Raw genomic sequence first — 17,612 nt, 5'->3', positions numbered from 1 at the left:
ATTGACAAAATGTGTGGTTAATGAAACCGGAATTAGTGCTTTGAGCAAGAGATAGAAAAATTGCTGTTGCTGTGTGTGACAATCCATAATTAGCAAAAATTTCATTCTGAAATGTATAGTGAAAGATACATTTTAAAAAAGAATTTTAGACTCAGAGGTCCAGTCTCTCTCTAGTTACTTCCCTTTTCACTTGGATGTTTGCTCCCAGACTGACTTTGCTACAGCCAGAAGTACAGTGTTAGGCATATGGCAAAGCAGAGCAGAGACAAATGATGAAAACTTCCAGACTATCATTCCCAGCTAGAGTTTCTTACTAAAATCAGCCGCTGATGGACTTTACTTGAACCATGTTTTGCCTGTGTTATTCGGTTTTTTTAGTATATACAAAAAGGTAGTATCTGTGTTATTTCAAAATGTTGCATAACGACAGATCCGTTTTTTATATCTCCATGTGAATCATATTTGAAGGAAAGAGAAGTGTATATAAACTGATTTCTCTTCTCATACCCTATACTAGCTGTTGTGCTACAATGCTTTTGACTAAAGATGGGAGATATGGTATGCATTAAGTCAACACAGAATGTAAGCTCTCTGCACAAACTGACACGACTGTCACGGAAACAAAGAGATAATCAAGCAAGCATTTTGCCAAAGTAATACAAATATTTAAATATTGTTATATAAAAAGTCCAAGCTTCTCTGCTCTTCAGGAGTGCTGTCAGCTCTCTTTGAAAAGAGCTAACCATCTCCAGACACAGAAATTCTTCCAAATAGCAGCTTATGAGTTAAAGCCTAGTATGCAGACATTTATTCGTGCCTTGAAAGAGAAAAGAGAAAAAAGAGAAAAAGAGAAAATAACAGAAAAATCTCCCCAAGTCATTAAAGATAATGGGTTATACTTCTCTCATCATGGTTTTCTGAAAAAGGGAACGGATGGAAAGACAACAGCGATGAAAGTTCTTGATTAGCTGGGGATGGATAGTTCCACCAAGCTGCGCTACTTCGGTATGTGTTGGAGTGATAAAAATTCCATGCATTGTTTCTAGAGAAATATAGTGGAATAGGGTGTTCTCAGGACCAGATGTCAACCTTCAGGAGCAAAAGAAAGACGTTACTTGCCCACTGGTTCTAAACCAATGTGAAATTCACCCCCGTTCTGCAAATCAAACCAACAAAGATATTGAAAAAGAAATTACAATGGCTTTTCTTGTTTGTATACAACGTTAATACTGAACAGAGACAGTTCTTCATTGAAGAAGCCATTGGCCATAGCAAGTCCATGAAATGAACATATACAAACACAAACACCTGAACAACACTTACTAGATAATCTAGCCCACCAAGTCCAGATATCTATATGTTTATATATCTATGAAATATATACAGTGGTTCATAGCCAAAGCTGTCTATACTGGCCATCAGGAAAGAGAGCTGCTTTCTTGTTTCGAAAGCTAATTCAGGCAGGTAAGGGCTTGACAACATGTGTGGCTTGATTAAGTTAGTAGCATGTGGTTAATAACAAAAACACTCATTTGGACTCAGGTTTTACCAGAATCAATAAGGCCTTCTTCCCAAACACTAGTTAGGAAGAATGAGACAGAAATTTGCTGCACTATTGTGAAAAAATAGAGGATGTAATAAATCAGAAATAGATTCCTTTTAAAAAACACACACACAAACAGGTGACTCAAAATACAATACTGAACTATCAGAATGGTCAATACTATCCATATTGGAATCCATGAGAGTACATTGGAATAAGGAAATGTTACAGAATTCTGTAACACATGTTTCCTAATGTACTATAAAGGCTGGCAGTGCCTCTCTAAGCAGCACTGATTAGCTGAAGTTAAGTCATTTTAGTAGGATTTGGCATCTGAGAAGTCAAAGTATTGTTGTGTTTGTTGTGGAGTTGCAATGGGGAGCAGGAAGCACAGGAATTGGTTGAAACAGGCCACAACTTTATTGCTCTCAGATTCCATGCATTTCGCTAGCACTGGCAGGGACAATCTGATGGAACTGAACTGATATAATGGAAATGTCCAGCCCACATGCTGGATAACCTGGGAAGAAAAAAAGCCTCAAGACAGATAGCATTCATGCTGCCCACCACCACTGGCATGGAATGAGCCCAAACCCTTGAAGGATTTTAAAGAGACCTCCAAAGGTATTTCTGACCCCCATTTATCTTTTATGAAGGTCTCTGTCCTGTTCTCAAGCTTTAATTGTGGCAATGAGAACAAAAAGAACAAACTCCCTCAAATGACATTTGTGCACCGATTAAAAACAACAAAGTGAACACCCAAGTTTCCACAAGACTAGGTTATAAAACCTATAAAAATTTCCTCCTGGTGCTGTCAACCAGCAGCCAACAAAAAGCAATCCCTCCTTCCTAACCAATGTTTTACCTGCTGTTTTTATGTTTTGTATGTATTTTAACTCTGTTTTAAATTGTTTTATTGATGTGTGTTTGGAGGGTTGATTTTAATATTTTAAAATATGGTGTTATGTATTTTTTTAAATTGTTAGCCATTTCGGTGGCCCTTGTAAGGGCAGAAAGATGGCATACAAATTTTGTAAATAAATAAATGATAAAAACCAGCAAAGGAGATTCACAGACCAAAGTTAATTAGTAGTAAGGAAAATGTACACTGACCTATTCACTCAGACTGGGTTCTTATTCAGATTTCACTGGAGTACAAAAGAGAAGTCTCCACTCTGATCTGCCTCACTCCCAGGTTAATCAGTATGGGGCTGGCCATAAAAAACTACTTTTTAGCTGGCAGGAAGGTTAGTTACACAGGGAAAGGGCTGCACCACTGCCACTACCAACAGCAACAAAATAACAACTCCTTACTTCATAACGTTGTACAATTCAGTCTCCTTAACTGAAAGGTTCTTTTTCAGGCTTCCTAAATTAAATGGACCTGGAAGAATATTTTTCTTTTTAGTGATCTGAAAAAACAAGCAGAATAACTTCATTTAAAATGCAAGCAATCAAAGATTCATGTTTAATTAACAGTTAAGAGTGACTGCTTGAACAACTGGCACGTTTTGCTAATATCCACTGGGCTGTAACAGCTCAATGACATGTCACATCATTTTTTGAAAGCTTCTCCGTTTCCTTATTTTATTTTTTTAAAACCAACCTAGGCACAGTTAGTATTACACATCAGTTCGCACTGTTTATGGGAACAGGATATCGATTTCAGCATAAATCCACATACTGTACTTTTAATTTTTGTTAGTTGATCCTTGCCATGTTTTACAGTGAAATCCTAAACTTACACCCTCCTCACTGAAGGATGTCATTCTGCTTAGGACTGCACTAGTAGTCTAGCTGCTCGGTAAGGAAATAGAGGCATTGCCAAGTTTGGATTTTTCAACATTTTTTTTTTTGCCTGAACACCACATAAAAATCTTTGCGGGGGAAGTGGTGGGGGGGGCTGGAAGACACATGGAAGGAATAACAGCTCAGCTGAATATTCCTTAACTACTGGACAAGACCAGAATAATTTACTGGCCTCGTCCTGTGAGAAGGGCTCTCAAGACATACAAGCAACAGATTATACTATCACCAAAACCTTCCAACCAGAATGTATCTGATCTCCATCCCACAGAGCCATTTAATTAATTTATTATTCAACTTATACCCCGCCCTCCCCGCTACGCAGGCTCAGGATGGCTTTCATTCATTAAAACATTTTACATAATATATAGATAACAAGTAAAAATCGTCATAAAACAATTCGAAATCAGAATAGTACTAATAAGTGCTGTCGATATTTCACTAATTATACTTATACAAGGCGGCGTACTTTGTAAGTTTTCAGTTTCTTGATGTTCTTCACACAACTGGCCATCAAAGCAGAGAGTTGGTGGTGATAGTGGGGGCGGTTTCTAGTTGAAAGCTTGGTGGAAGAGCTCTGTCTTGCAGGCCCTGCGGAACTGTGAAAGGTCCCACAGGGCCCTGATCTCTTCCAGGAGCTCATTCCACCAGTATGGAGCTGCCACTGAAAAGGCCCTGGCCCTGGTGGTAGCAAGCCTGGCTTCCTTAGGACCAGGGAGGGTCAATCGTTTCTGAGACCCTGACCATAGTGCTCTCTGGGGTATGTATGGGGAAAGGCAGTCCCTCAGGTATGTTGGACCCTGGCCATGCTAGCCATATCAGTTGGAAATACAGGCAGTAAGCAGTGCTCCCTCTAAACTGTAGAGTCTTCTGAGCAAAAAATCTACTTTGTGAGCTACTGGCATTAAAGTTGTGAGTGAGTGATTTGGCTACTGCATAAATTAGTTTCAGATGGCTCTGAAGCCATCCTTCCTGAGCTAAGACAAAAATCTGTGAGCTAGCTCACACTAACTCAGCTTAGAAGGAACACTGGCAGTAAGTCTAAGCAGTTCTACTCAGAAATAAGTCCCACCTTTCAGAAATCTGTTCTTAGGACTGCAGCCACAGCTTACTGAAAGGGAGTAATACTAGGAAGGTGCACTCTGAGTATGAATTGATTTCTTCTCTCCTCCTCCTCCTCCTCAAGAAGTGCTGCTGGATAAGGGACAGAGGTTTAGTGGGTGATTTAAAATCAACAGTACCTTGAAAAGACTACTGCTTTTGTCAAATCCACCAGGACTTTTTGATTGTGCAGCATGCAGATTAACATTCCCTCTTCCTCCTTCAGGATTGTCACCGTCATTGCTGGATCCTCCACTACCCTGTAAGGGACTCGTAAAACGTGTTCTTAAGGTAGAATCACCAAAAAGCATTTTTTTGCTTGCTGGTGAAATCACAGAATGTGAGGGATTTTGCCATTTGCTGAGGAGAGGCAAAGGGGCCAGGCTTTCCAGTTTGTCACGTGATGAGGGGAGGAACCAGTCCACAGAGGACACCAGTGGAGCAGAGGGTGATTCTAATATCTCGTCTATGCTGAGATCTATTCCCTCCAGTTGAAGGATTGTTGCTTTGACTTGATCCACATAGATGGAGTCTGGCCCAGGTTTTCCAATGGCTTTAGAAGAACAGCCTCCTGCCTCTAGCAAGACGCTCAGCATAAAGTGCTTCTGCAAGAAAAAGGTAATGGGAGAATAAAATGTATGCATTTATACAATTTAGATGCCACTTCTTCAGAGCCCTGCGCAAGGCAGCTCACAAAATTCATGGTACAATAAAATCATACAAACCACAAGGATAAAAACAAGCCATAAAACAGCCAAGATATTAAAGCACATAAAACAATGCCCAGCAGCCTTCATAAGCCAGCCCTCAATTAGAAGGAAACCATAAAGACAAGATGGAACCCCTCAGTTAAGAGCTTACGTAAAAAGAAATGTTTTTGGCTGATATCTAAATGAGAGTAAGGCAGGCACCAGACAAGCCTCAAGTGAGTCTACATTTGTTATGATCTTTTACCTTGGCCCACTCTACAGGGCTGAACAGTCCTATAAGAAACTATTTTGGACTTAATTATGCCTGAAGACCAAAGTCTTGCAGTCATTTAATTAAGACAATTATGCAAACTGCAGAAGAGGCAGTAAGTTCATTCTATGTTTCTCAATACATTTTAACACAGCTCCCCATGTGCATCTTCCTAATTTATGCTTAAGAGGAAAAAAGTACTTCTCAGTTAAGGAGACCAGCACCATAACTGTGAGATTTTAAATTTATGCGTAAGCCTTGTAAATATGTTTATTTACTATTTAAACTGTGCAACATGCTTTCACCTGCATAATGGGCCTAGCCTAAAGACACTGCCCTCTAGAGGAGGTGGGTGAGGGTTTGCCTGGCAACAGGGCAGGAGAAGGAGGGGGAGAACTCTAAGGGGGGTAGAGAGCCAGAGAAGAAGCTGAGGCATTTAATCTTCTGGACTGAGCTGTCAATCCAGTAAGGACAAGTGACTAGAAGACTTCCTTCTATTTTTGCTAGGGATGCCAGTCCCCAGGTGGGGGTGGGGGATCCCCTGATTTTTGGGGCTCCCCCCAGATGCCTTGCAGGGCAGGCGCCCGCCTTTTTCCCTTCTGTTTAAAGGGAAGGTTCCCTTTGAATGGATGGGGAAGATCAGGGGCCTGTGTGCACAGTGCTGGGTCCCCAACACAATAACATCACTCTGCATGACATCCTCGCATTGGGGATGACTCCTCCTGGAACGCCTCTCAAATCCCCCCGCCAGGGAGAAGATGGGACTTGGCAACCCTAATTTTTGCCTTAAGTTTGGAACTGCCATTATAACTGTTGTTCAACATTTGTTGTTTCCCTCATTCTTCAATAAATGTTATTTGTTTGTGTTCAGGTTTTGAATGGGGTATCCACAATCCTGTGGCCAATAACCTGGTCCCTTTAAAGCAAAAAGTGTTACATATGCTATTTCCAAATGTATGAAAATGATTCTCCCAGTTATGCCCTGATACAAGATTTCAGCTATAATCCACATATTTTAGTTCTTATGTGCCTGCCCAAATTTAAAGCACTACACAGCTGCAATTATCTCAAGTGAGCATGGCCGTAATGTACAGTTTGCACCTGCATTTGTGTGAAATGCTAGGACAGGAGCACTTATTTTGTGGACTGCAATCAGATAAACAAAATCAGAAAATCTATGGCAGATTTGCTAACAAAACATTTTTATGTAACAAAAGATACTTTTAGCAGCAGGTCCTTTTCACCCCCTGTAGAACCTTAGACTATCGTCCTTACAGCATGTGTTCTATCAGTCTTCACAATATTTTAAAAAGATACAAACATGCCCAGAAAACCTTACCAAGCCGATTATAAGTAAAAAGTATCTTGCTTCGGGTTCTCTGTATCCATCACACGAATTTTTACTTGACTGAAGATGGTGCTGAGGAAACACTTCTCGCCATATTACTAATTGACTAATTCGTTGCTCTGCTGCCAAGGGTAAGAGGCAATAATGCCTGCTATATAAAGCAATATCAGTAAGGTCCTCCTTCGGCAAATGGTTACTGATCAAATAGCCCTGAATTAAAAGCAAAGAGAACATGTAGAGTGAAGAGATATTGTACACCACTCAGTGCCTTTATTCTGACAACTTTTTCTTTGGTTCATGTTATTTTTGTAGAAGAAATGATAGTGACGAAAGGCTCTGCACTGTCAAATTGCCAGGAATCAAGCTATATATCTATCAGATTCCTGAGAAACTGGACCTTCTTTTCCCGAACAAAGCAAACATCTAGCCTTCAAAGCTGCATGTGAAAAAAACCCCTCAGTTTACTACTCTTAGCAATTGAGAATATAATTGGATATGTAATGTAATTTGGAATGGCAGATTTAAATGTAATTCTCTGTTCTGGGGACAAGAAATGACCATTGGACATTTACCGTGAAGGGTCCTTCTCCTCTGAGGACAGGAGGACATCTCCATGGGTTATTCCCACCGTGCCTTTAGGGAGGAAGGAAATGGTTTTTTCCCCTTCCTGTTGGCGCCTCCGGAATAGCCCATCTCCAGTTCTGGGACTCTGAAAGCAGTGCCTGTAGCCTGAAATAACTGGACTTGCCCTATAAAATATAACTTGAAACGTAACTTCAACATGCAACAACCCAACTCTGCAGGATTAGAACACCCAGAGTATGAGTAACAAGTAATGAGAGAAGAAATCAGCACATAGAAAATAGGAACAGAGAAAGATGACAGCAAGAGGGCTGAGATGTCCTCCTGTCCTCAGAGGAGAAGGACCCTTCACGGTAAGTGTCCAATGGTTGTTCTCCCTCTGAGGTGGAGGACATCTTCATGGGACCTCCCTGAGCAGTGTCCCTCATTCAGGTGGGTTGTCATCTTCCTCCAATGCCACGACGTGCTGAAGCACTCTTCTCCTGAACGCCGCATCTGCAGATGCCACAGTGTTGATTTTGTAGTGCCTTGTAAAGGTAGAGATGGAGGACCACGTAGCTGTTGGTCGCTGCACTTCTCAGTGAATGTGCCATGATGCCGCTGGGAACATCGTGTCCCGAAGCCCGGTAAGCCTTTACGATGCAGGACTTCAGGACCGAACTGATCGTAGACCTAGACATCTTTTCCCCTTTGTGCGGCGAGAAAATGCCGATGAACATAGACTCAGTCTTTCTCCAAGACTCTGTCCTTGCAATGTACATTTTGAGAGCTCTTTTAACATCTAAGGTATGCCAGAGGAATACTTTCGGATGCTTTGGATGAGGACAAAAGGTGGGCAAGCGTATTTCCTGTGATCAGTGAAATCTGGAGTCTATCTTGGGTCGGAAGGTAGAGTCCGTGCAGAGCACCACTTTGGAGGGCTGAGATGTCCTCCTGTCCTCAGAGGAGAAGGACCCTTCACGGTAAGTGTCCAATGGTTGTTCTCCCTCTGAGATGGAGGACATCTTCATGGGACCTCCCTGAGCAGTGTCCCTCATTCAGGTGGGTTGTCATCTTCCTCCAATGCCACAACGTGCTGAAGCACTCTTCTCCTGAACGCCGCATCTGCAGATGCCACAGTGTTGATTTTGTAGTGCCTTGTAAAGGTAGAGATGGAGGACCACGTAGCTGTTGGTCGCTGCACTTCTCAGTGAATGTGCCGTGATGCCGCTGGGAACATCGTGTCCCGAAGCCCGGTAAGCCTTTACGATGCAGGACTTCAGGACCGAACTGATCGTAGACCTAGACATCTTTTCCCCTTTGTGCGGCGAGCCACCTTTTTCCATCTGCACCATCTCACGAACACCTTCCAGGTGGTGTTATATATGGGAATCGTGGATTTCCATCTGGAAGTCATGATGGTGTCCATGACCAGAGTAGAATATCCTAACTCTGCTAGACTGCCCCGCTCAATCTCCACGTGGTCAAACATAACCAGGCTGGATCTGGATGCCACACTGGTCCCTGTGAGAGCATGTTTGGAGACACTGGTAGTACCAATGGCAGAAGAATCGACATCTTCTGCAGTGCTGGAAACCATGGACGTCGTGTCCATCTCAGAGCCACGAATATGACCTCTGTTTTGAGCTCCCTGATTCTGCGGAGAGTCCTGGAGATCAGGATGAATGGCGGGAATGCATACAGCAGGCCCGGAGGCCACTTCGTCATGAGAGCATCCGTCGCCTCTGCTTCCTGGTGAAAATATCTGGTGAGAAATCTCGGTAACTTGTGGTTCATTGGTGACGCAAATAAGTCCAGTATTGGTTGCCTGAAATGGATCACTAACCTGTCGAAGAGACTTGGATGGAGAGCCCATTCTCCCTCCTGTAATGTCTCCCTGCTGAGCCAGTCAGCCTGGACGTTCTTGATCCCTCTTCTGTGTTCTGACCTCAAGGACGCAACACTCCTCTCTGCCCAAAAGAGAATCTTCATTGCCTCCTTGTGCAGTTGGCAGGATCGCCTGCTTGTTGAGATGAGCCTTGGCAGAGATGTTGTCCATTCTCATCAAGATGTGTTGGCCCCGCAGATGGGAAATGAAGTGGACCAAAGCCAAATGAATCGCCCTCATCTCCAGCAGACTGATCGGAAGGGACCTCTCGGGCGAGAGACCTCTCGGGCGGCAACCAAGTCCCTTGGACTGGGACTCCCTCTAGCGTTGCCCCCCAGCCCTGGAGGCTGGCGTCGCTGAACAGCTCCTTGGTGTGACAGACATAGTAATTCTTGTCTGATAGAGGTTGTTCATGTCCACCCACCAAAGTATGCTTCTCTTGACTTTGAGAGGAACCTGCAGGTTGATGGTTCTCTTCTGCATGATGTCTAGTTGATGGGGACGAAGGAACATCTGCAATGGTCCGGCATGCATACGGCCCCATTGGATCATGTCGATGCTGGCGATCATTAGACCCAGGAGTCTGGCCAACTCCATGAGAGCTGAAGACCTGCTGTGGTAAACCTGCGTGGCGAGAGCCCTGATCTTCTGAGCCTTGGACGTCGGCAGAAACAGGGCGCTACAGGTGGTGTCGATCATTGCACCCAGATGCTCTACCCGCTGGGACGGGTTGAGAGAGCTCTTCTCGAGGTTGATTAGAAATCTGTGATTGCGAAGACACTGCAGGGTCCTTTCGGTGTTCTGAATGGACTCCGACCGTGTACTGGCCCGGACCAACAAAGCGTCCAGGTACGGATGCACATAGATCCCTTGGCCCCTGAGATGACTCACCGGGTTGATAATCAGCTTGGTGAACAATCTGAGCGCTGTGGAAAGACCAAAGGGAAGAGCTCTGTCCTGGAAGTGCTGACCATATATGCAAAAACAAAGAAATCGTTTGTGGGCTGAGTGGATTGGAACATGGAGATACGCCTCCATGAGACACGACCTCCACTGCCCAGGCCTTGGTAGGCCAGCCAGTGGGGCAAGGTACTGGAGGACTAAGATGCTGAACCTCCTGCTGTACTGTAACCTCGGGTCTGGTATGTAATTGGGCCATCTCTTGATGAATGGTCTGTCTGATAAACTCCATAAGGTCTGAGGAGGGAACCAGGACCCCTTGTTCAGGAGGCTTACCCGTCTGAGAGCCGCCATCCCGCATCTGATCCTGATGCACTAGAGCAGGAGAGGTGGAAAGACGGCCTCCTTCAGCCCCTGTGGCTCCCAGGGTCGCTCCTGTTAGAGGTCCAAAGCTCGAAGCCAAATCCTCAAAATGGCTGCCGCCTGCCCGAAGGCACACATGGACAATGGCGGGCTCTTCCTCTTCAGGTTGGCGGCGACGCTCCTGGCTCCGTGTTGTTGCCGCTCCAGCCACTGATGTCGGGGACGCACGATCAAGCCGCGAAGGCTGATCAGTCCCAAAGTCTTCCCGCGCCAACGTCGACATGGCGCGCACCTCTCCCTTGTCGCCCGAGGAAAAAACCTTGGGAAGTTCTTTTGCCGCCATCGCGGCAGGCCGAACTTTCTTCGGGTCAGCAGACCCCTGAAGACTTCACTCCAAGAGTGGAGCAGAAACAAGAACTTAGAAGAAGAGGAAGAGAAGAGAAGAAAAGGAGGCAAGGCAAAGGCAAGTGAAAGGGAAAATAGGGATACTTTCAAAACTACAGCTAAGACTAGCTAGACAATGCTGCTTCTCCCTATAGAGCAGTGGTTCTCAACCTTCCTAATGCCGCAACCCTTTAATACAGTTCCTCATGTTGTGGTGACCCCCAACCATAAAATTATTTTCGTTGCTATCATAAGACCATTGAAAATTTGTGTTTTCCGATGGTCTTAGGCGACCCCTGTGAAAGGGTTGTTCGACCCCCAAAGGGGTCGTGACCCACAGGTTGAGAACCGCTGCTATAGAGGCAGGAACAGAACTAGAGGTGGACTATTCCGGAGGCGCCAACAGGAAGGGGAAAAAACCATTTCCTGCCTCCCTAAAGGCACAGTGGGAATAACCCATGGAGTTGTCCTCCACCTCAGATGGAGAAAATACTCTACACAACCAAGATGCTTTAAAGCTTGCCTCCATGCTAGAAAGGAGATGGATGGGATCTAATGACTCACAATTTAGGGTACATCCATCTTCAGTTCTGACATTATTTATTACCTATGCTGTTTTCCCCTCCCCAAACAGATGATAACCAGAAACCAAGTTTGTAATTCTTTTTATCTGTTAAAAAACATCTTCACTATTTTGCATGCTAATTTAACAAGCCACCCTCTATATATACAACTATGATCTCTAATTCCATTTCATTGTCTGACAAAGTGTGCATGCACACGAAAGCTCACACCCTGAATAAAATTTTGTTGGTCTTAAAGGTGCCACTGAACTCTAGCCAAAATAATGACAAAGATTTCCTGCTTTTTAAAAAGCTTTACATTAGAATTATGCTGCAGCTTGACTTAAATTGGAGTAGTGACATGGGGAGGGGAATTTAAATTTCTGCAGGTGGACAAGACGTATAAATTAAAAATGGGGTATTTCTTACATCAATATAAAAGAAAGTTTGAGGTGGGGGAACTTCTGAGAATTTCTTTCGCTGCCTGTTTTGTATAGTGATATACAAATCCACAAAAATTAACAAAGTGGGGTGTAAAGGGCTATATTTGAAAGAAGCCTGATAAACATGTGAGCCTAGGAACCTTTAATTATAATGCAAGAACCTAATTTACTAAGAAGGTGATGCAAAGAACCAAAGTCTATGATGTTTTGTAATAGTTTCATTTATTGCAACAATTAATCAATAACTACTTCTTCCCCACCACTGCTTGGTATTTTGAGGTTACCATTTTTTAGCATCCCGTGATGTTTTCAAATTGTTACCTTGTAGAAGAGGCACGAGCCTAAAATGGTGTACAGTCGTCTCATGTCATAGAAATCTTCAGACTGCAAACAAAGCACAATGAAGTCAGAGCTTTTAGTTGATCCAAACAATGCAATTCAAGTGTAGCCTTAGAAAGAACAGTGTTATTTTTTCAAGCCTCAGGATGCCTTTTTTATTTGACTAGCAGCTGGTGATAAATACACTTTGCAGAATAGAAAGTTTGAAACTTCATCTGAGATGTCCAAGGACACCCCTGCATTGCTGACTATTTTGCCAAATTGCGTCCAACTCATAAAATGATTGAAAGTTTAGGTTAGCCTATAAAACCAGGTGGCTCTTAAAAACTGAGAACTGATTGTAAAGGTTGTAACACTTTGCTAGTTTGAGCCTTGATTTTGATTCCAAGCAGCAAAGTCATAACTTTTCAGGATTTATGATGTTCTAGAAACATGAATCAAGTTTACAATTAATGCCATAAAAATAGCTAGTGAAAAAGTGTCTTGTAAATTCTGATGTTTTGTTAATAAAACACATTTGAACTATACAGATAATTCACTATTTATGAAGTCATTTGTATAGAAAAAGAGCTTTACAATTTCTTCCATGAGGATTACACATACATTCCATTTATTCAGAACACCTAGAAGTGACTTAGACATAAGTTTAAAGTTTACTGAAGAAACTGGTATGCTCTGCTATTAGCTAGAAATTGCTGAGTAAGTAGAAAAGCATATATATTCTAGACATACTTATTAATGAAAGCATCAGAATGTTATTCATTTTCCCTTTCACACACACACACACTAACAGAGTTCTTAAACTCTGTCAGGGAACCCTCCATCAATTAGAAAGCTGTGTCAGCTTCATTCGATGTAGCCAAGACAGTTCAACTGGGTGGCCAAAATTTTGTTTTGGACAGCCAGAAAGCAGAGAAAGGGAGCCAAATGTACAGTAAGATAGCAGAACAATTGAGGAAACACGAAACCCAGTCCACAAGCAATACAAAATAACTGGTCTGACCAGGAAGATCTCTCACTCTCTTTTCCCCCAGTCAAAAGATAAGTAGAAGCCAACCTAGGAAATACTTCTGGGAAGATGGCGCTCCTTGAAAATGAGTGCACTTTCCCAGTGATGCTTGTAACAGTATTTGAGCCAACTGAACTTCTTGGTAGAAAGGAATCAACAGTACTTGCTTCCCATCTGTGCCCAGTCCCCTCTGCTGCCTAGAGGGAGAGGTAAGCAAGTGGTAGCTGCTACTCATACTCACCCTTGTTCTCTCCCAAGTGGTGACAATGGGCAGGAAGAGCAGCACCCTCACCTTCTGGGTGGCAATGGAGAGTGGCAGTGGCTTTATTGCCACTCGTCCTTTCACTGCCACTGCTTGCTCTCCTTCCCTGGGCCAAGAAAGAGGGCAGGCAGTAGTGGCAAGGAGAAAGGGATACGGGGCAGCTGGCAGTGAGGCATGGGCACCAAGCAAGGGTCTGATGACCCTTAACTCCAACCCTGGCATGAATGATAATTATACCACTTTGAAATAATCCACCAACAATGTAACAGTTTAGTTATACCAGTGGACGTGTACTGAGTAAGGCCAGTACAAATGTATAATAAGGTAAAGGTTTCCCTTGCTCGAAAGCCAGTCGAATCCGACTCTAGGGGTGCGGTGCTCATCTCCGTTTCCAAGCCGCAGAGCCAGCACTGTCTGAAGACGTTTCCGTGGTTATGTGGCAGGCATGACTAGACGCCAAGGTGCACGGAACGCTGTTACCTTCCCACCAAAGCGGTACCTATTTATCTACTTGTAATTTCTTGCTTTCGAACTGCTAGGTTGGCAGGAGCTGGGACCAGAGCTCACTCTGTCATGTGGCACTCAGGTCTCGAACTGCTGAACTACCGACCTTCTGGTCTGCAGCTCAACATCTTAACCACTGAGCCACCGCAGCCCCTCAAATGTATAATACAGCCTGTTAAAACCCGAATCCTTACCAGTTCTGCAAAGTCTCCCGCCTCCAAGTCACTCAGAGCTGTATCAATTTCCACCTGAAATGTGAAAGGAATAAAAGGACACACGTTACTGGGAGTAAATTTGGTAGTAAACACAGAGTGCCTCATGCATTTCTGTATTACCTCCATGCTAAAAGAAAATGCTCCATAGTGTACAGAGAAAAACAAATTTCGTATGCTGATAGGGAATCACAGCAACATCAGGTATCAAGCTCTTACAAATTGCTACACCCTAGGGTCTAAGTCAAAAGAAAACCATCCAGCAGTTGCATATTTTAACGTTCTAGAAATGAAAGAAAAATATTTGCAGTCTCCCCAAACCCACTGTTCAACATTAAAAAATGTCAATCCCATTTTTTCATGGATTAAAACATGAAAGCAGCAGGTTCCTTGGAAATCTGGCAAAGCTTTAGTATCCAACTGAGTTATTAGAAAAATCTTTTCACAGAGGATTTAGTTTTTGTCTCTATGGGAATTTCCAAAACATTCTCACACATTACTTTTGTCCAACCCAAGAAGCACTAAACTTGTACACTTCACCAGCTATAAGCACTGCTGGTTAGAGTTTTACAGGAAATCATCTTTATTTATATATCTGAGAAATACTCTTGTAGGTTCAAGCCAACAATATGCTCTGTGCTAAAAAACAACTTAATCTGTAAAGAGCCTAGGGCATTCCCCATGCAGTATGTAAACAAGGTGTCTTAACAAGAAACAACAGGCTTTAACCAATGCTGTTAGAATTGCCAACCACACAGTTGGTTTTCAGACAGTTAGGTTTCTCGATTCTTCCTTGCTACAAATTGTAAATTTATGCCTGCTCCACACAGGACAAACACAATTTCCAGGCATTAACTACTCTTTTAAACTAATTAAAAATGACCTAACAAAAATAAAACTTTGTACAATGGTACAAGTACTCTGAAAAAGATGGAGGAAAAGACTAGGCATGAATCTCCCTTCTGGGAGGGCGTTAGCTGACGGTCGGACGTCCTGATCAAGGCTTGTAAGGCGAAACAAGCTTGCGGACTACAGAAAGAACTCCTGCAATGGACGTTCCGGCCAGGCGGTGGCAGTGTGGCGATAGACATACGGGTCCTGGAGCCTGGCCAGCAAGCAGCCGTGCCGGAAAATGACGAAGCCAGCCAGAAGACGTTCTACACCGGGCAGTGTCGGCGTGTGCAATTAAAATGAATATATGTTGTCTTCCCTATCCCCTACAAACATTGTTAGTCCCTTGTCTATATTTGAGTAACTGTACATCGCTTTGAGCCCACTGGGGAAAGCGATTAATAAATGGAAAGTATTATTATTATTATTATTACAACAAAATTAGCCATAACAATGCTGCCTGCCTATCAAGTTAGTCAAAACAACACATTTTTTTTGCAATAAAGGAGCATTCAAAAGTGTCATATGCCTAGTAGACAGAGGCTGATTATGGGCAGCACAAAACGGTACATGGGTCATAGTTTGAAAAACGGTATTATATGTGACTTCCTAAATGGACGTGCCTTCTCTGCAGACATTCTTTAATACATAAGGCATGTGAAGGTGATGCTAGCACACAGAAAGGGAATACAAAATTTACACACGCATATAACACTTTTTAATATTGTAATAGTTGTGCAATAACCCCTGGGAAACTCAGTTCCTGAGATCACATGTCCCATGTGGAGTAACAGCGCGGGGTGGTGGTCAGAAGACTGCAGTGAGGAGGCAAAATTGTTCCCTCCCATCTCTTTGGTCTGCAAAAGCCTGCTGAAATCACCTCTCCTACCTAAAGGGAGACTAAAGGGAACCTCCATGCTTAGAGGCAGTCAACCTCTGAATCCCAATGCCAAGAGGTAACAGCAGGGGAAGGCCTCGGCCTCTATCCTGTTGTTGGCTCTCCAGAGGAACTGGTTGGTCACTTTGTGAGAAAGGATGCTGGACTAGCTGGTCTGATCCACTACGGCTCTTCTTCTGTTTTTATGTTACCTCTTCCATCAACACAGCTGCTGATGGAAGAGGCAAGAGGGACAGTTTCACTCCCCCCCCTCACTGAAACCCACTGACTGGTGTGGCTCATGCAGGTCCTGTGACCCCTAAATCTACTCTTCCAGTTTGGAAGGGATTGCTGGGGGCAAGGGCAGCAGAACTGAAAGGACCTTATGTTACTTGCTGGCACTGCCATTGACCCACTCAGGCAGCATTCTCAGGGAGGGGGATACCACCACTTCTTGGGCAGCTGTCGATGAAGCTTACTGGGTGATTTGGGGCCAATCCAGGGGAGTAGCCAGAAAATTTGCTGAAGACATCACCCAACATCCTCACACACCCGGAGGTGTCTGCCCACCATAAGTTGATTTTGTGCCTATGCAGATCTGGTTCACAACAGCCTAATCAAAGTAAGTTCCCCAGTTTTTCTTTCCGAAGTATAGCAGCAGTTAACTGTAAACCTGCCAGTAAGATTCAAACTTATCTTGACCCAATCCAAACTAGGGATTGTTGAATTCCCAAGAGACGTGGGGCCTTCTGTCCATAAAAAAAGGACCCCAAGCCCCAGCAAACTGTTCTTTAGATCTCCAGTCCAGGTCTCTGTTGGTCAGAACTATTTATTTATTTATTTATTTATTAGTTTGATTTATATCCCGCCCCCCCAAAGGCTCAGGGCGGCTCACATGCGGCAAAGCCGAGTGCAAAATACAATACAATATATAATAAATAGAACATTTAAAATCACAATAAAACCTTCCAATAATACGGTGCTATACTTATATTAATCATCCAAGATGGGGACAGCCCCCCCAGGTTTGGTGGCTAGCTGTCTCAGTAGCGTGGTCTCCCACTACACTGTCTCAAACTTTTGCCAGGGCCCGCTTGCCCCCGTTCTTATAGGGCAGCCGATGACTTGCCACCTCGGTGGTAGAATAGTGGCGGCGGCGGCTCCTACTCGAACGCCTGGCGGAAGAGCTCCGTCTTGCAGGCCCTGCGGAACTGCATAAGATCCCGCAGGGCCCGGATCTCCTCTGGGAGCTCATTCCACCAGGTAGGAGCCGCCACCGAAAATGCCCTGGCCCTAGTAGAGGCAAACTTAATCTCTCTGGGACCTGGCACTCCCAGGAGATGGAGCTTCCCCGATCGTAGTGCTCTTGAGGGAACATACGGGAAGAGACGGTCCTTCAGCTAAGCCGGACACTGGCCATTCAGGGCTTTAAAGGTGAGAACCAGCACTTTGAAGCGAATCTGGTATGCTATCGGCAGCCAGTGCAGCGCTTGCAGCCCAGGCCGAATATGGTCTCGCCTAGAGAGGCCCAACAACAGCCTGGCCGCAGCATTCTGCACTAGCTGCAGCTTCCAGATTTGCGACAGAGGCAGCCCTAAGTAGAGAGCGTTACAGTAGTCAAGCCTCGAGGTGACCGTCGTGTGGATCACAGTGGCCAG

The 17,612-nt window shown here is 44.0% G+C and overlaps 1 protein-coding gene across 1 annotated transcript in view; it reads right to left on the bottom strand.

The window, feature by feature from the left end:
* The window catches only part of INTU (inturned planar cell polarity protein), a 49,879-nt gene that overhangs the window by 1,408 nt on the left and 30,859 nt on the right, over positions 1-17,612 (bottom strand). Inside the window, exons 9-14 of the mRNA XM_015409910.1 lie at positions 14,169-14,222; positions 12,182-12,244; positions 6,750-6,968; positions 4,591-5,055; positions 2,858-2,955; positions 900-1,089 (exon numbers count right to left, since the gene is read on the bottom strand). Of these exons, the coding sequence (XP_015265396.1) occupies positions 900-1,089; positions 2,858-2,955; positions 4,591-5,055; positions 6,750-6,968; positions 12,182-12,244; positions 14,169-14,222 (1,089 nt within the window). The remainder of the gene's footprint in view (positions 1-899; positions 1,090-2,857; positions 2,956-4,590; positions 5,056-6,749; positions 6,969-12,181; positions 12,245-14,168; positions 14,223-17,612) is intronic.

The sequence above is a fragment of the Gekko japonicus genome, unplaced genomic scaffold (assembly GCF_001447785.1).
Source record: "Gekko japonicus isolate JY-2015 unplaced genomic scaffold, Gekko_japonicus_V1.1 scaffold108, whole genome shotgun sequence".
NCBI lineage: Eukaryota > Metazoa > Chordata > Lepidosauria > Squamata > Gekkonidae > Gekko > Gekko japonicus.
The sequence above is the reverse complement of the archived record's forward strand: the minus strand, read 5'-3'. Positions and strand labels throughout refer to the sequence as shown.